The sequence below is a fragment of the Limulus polyphemus genome, unplaced genomic scaffold (genome assembly GCF_000517525.1).
Source record: "Limulus polyphemus unplaced genomic scaffold, Limulus_polyphemus-2.1.2 Scaffold155, whole genome shotgun sequence".
Classification (NCBI taxonomy): domain Eukaryota; kingdom Metazoa; phylum Arthropoda; class Merostomata; order Xiphosura; family Limulidae; genus Limulus; species Limulus polyphemus.
In genome coordinates this window covers 841,221-843,650 of record NW_013665765.1, presented here as the reverse complement: position 1 = coordinate 843,650, position 2,430 = coordinate 841,221, and the positions used below count along the sequence as shown (strand labels likewise).

Here is a 2,430-nt window from a genome sequence, read left to right as displayed (position 1 = left end):
AAGGCAGCTAGTCATCACCACCCACCGCCAACTCTTGGGCTACTCTTTTACCAACGAATAGTGGGATTGACCATCACATTATAACGCCCCCACTGCTGAAAGGGCGTGCATGTTTGGTGTGACGGGGATTCGAACCCGCGACCCGCAGATTGCGAGTCGAGCGCCCTAACCACCTGTATATTTCAAAGAAAGAGCTAAAGTATGACACTCGAAATATCCTAAAATTTCTTATGCAAACAAAACAAACTCTAAATTTCTTTGTTACATTTGGTCATAAAATATTCCTTTTACAACAAACATCTTATTTATTGTTATTTTGAAAAGAAATGAGTTGAGTATTGTAAAATAACTGGCATCCAAATGTAAATGGTTATGTTCACTACAATTAAAATCATTTGGCCTGGATGTATATCATGCTTTACACAGAATGTGGCCCTTCCAGTAGTTTTGTTTCAAAATTATGATAAGTTACAAAGAAAAAAACTGGTATGCAAAGAACCTTAATATATCTTAGAATTGGACCAACTGGAGTTTCCATGTATTTTATAAAACACATTTTAACTAATCAAAAAAAAAGGCAGAAACTATATGTATCATTGTCATATACAACAACATTCCCAAAATATTATATTCTAATTTCTTTAATATTATTACGGCAACTATAGCCTCAAAGTTAAATCATACTCAGTTCCTTTTACACCTTTGCTTTGGGACTTGCATAGAATATGTAAACTGGGAGGATGTGCATACATTCATAGACTTATAATGACATCAGTGAACTTGTTCAAGTTGTTGAGCAGTGAGTTCCAAGCAATTCAATTTTACACCACATACACTGTACTTTATAAACGGTAAGACTTCAAGTTCATATCCCAATTGCTAAGAGTAAGACCCAAGTTAAACTAGTTAATATTACTTTACACAATTATTATAATTTCTTACATGTCTAGAAGGTTTTATATCTGGTGGAACAATATAATTGTCTGTCAAAAACTCTGCGTGTGATGCCACATATTGCTGTTTTCTCTCGCTACTTTTAAGTTTATTGCTGGGAAAAGTTTTATATGCATAAAATCCTCCCACGAAGCTTCCGAAAATGCTTCCAACGATAACACGCTTAGTGGTCGAAGAGAAAAACTCCACTTTTGACGATTTTGCATACGTCGAACTGGAAGCAAATCTTGTTAATATCCTGAAGTCAGGTATCTTGTGCTTCGTAGAAAAAAATACAAGTGATTTGGTTACAAATCCCACACCTGTGCTCAGGCAGGCCGCCATTCTATGATGATCAAAGCGCTACCTAGGGAATTTGTTTAACGCCGTTGTTGTTATTTGTTATTAAGCGCAAAGCTACACAAAGGGCTACCTGTGCCCTACTCTGTGTAAACACAAAGCTGCACAACAGACTATCTGCACTGCCCACTGCAAGGATCGGACTATGAATTTTGTCATTATAAGTCCTCAAGCAGCTGAAGATAGATAAAAGCTTTGGAAACCGTTTCCTAATAAAAATGAACAGTTTTGTCGATAACAGTTAAAGAAATTCAGAATTTGCTAGAATAAAATTAGTTGTCTTAATTTTTAGACATCCTAATGATAACTAGATAATTTATTGTTATTTATAGGCATACAGGGCTGGCATTGTTTTTGCAGTTTTATGACTACAAATCTAAGTACCTAGATTTTTTATATCCAAAAGCATTATAGAAACAGCCAATCAGTTGCTTTAATTATATTACTAAGTAGGCAATGAACTTAGAGAAAATTAACAGAATAATAAGAGGAATATTTTATATGTATATTAAATGGACGCATAATCGAAATATTAATCATGCATAAAAAATATACTAAAACATAAACTACTGTGCACTTTAATGTTCTTACCGTAGCTTATTTTTCATTATATGAACACGACCGTTTTTGTATGACGTTATATAATTAAAAGAGCGCAGTTTATGGATATAAAAATGTTTGGTTATTTGTTAATTAATACGCCTTCTATTTCAATCCCTTCAGTGGCATGTTGGAGAAACTTCCGAAGCAAAAAAACCATCAACTGTAATTGCATACTTCTGCTAACAGGCAACTCTTTAGCTTTCTTCTATCATATATATATGCATACACATACATATAAATAGGTCACTTTTATGAGCACTATTTTGAACCCTGGAAGGTTTAGAGACAGTAACTCAACATCACTTATCTCCAATTCTTGTGTTATTCTAATTGAACAGCGCGATTTATCCGTCTTTCTTATAAAGGTATGCAGCACGATTTTGCGGCAAAGAAACGCGAACAATGGACACTCGATTTCATAGTCCAGCATGCTAACCAGCGATTTTAAAATATAAGGTCAGTTTGAAGGTACGAGTTCTCATGTCAATTTTTTTGTTTATGGCATTTTATAATACTTCTACTCCACTAGTGGGA

At 34.4% G+C, this 2,430-nt stretch overlaps 1 protein-coding gene across 1 annotated transcript in view; it reads right to left on the bottom strand.

Moving 5' to 3' along the window:
• The window catches only part of LOC106476424 (prostaglandin E synthase 2-like), a 9,307-nt gene extending 8,019 nt beyond the window's left edge, over positions 1-1,288 (bottom strand). The window contains exon 1 of the mRNA XM_013937088.2: positions 943-1,288. Coding sequence (XP_013792542.1) covers positions 943-1,278 — 336 coding nt within the window. The 5' untranslated portion in view covers positions 1,279-1,288. The remainder of the gene's footprint in view (positions 1-942) is intronic.
• Positions 1,289-2,430: the final 1,142 nt, after the last annotated feature.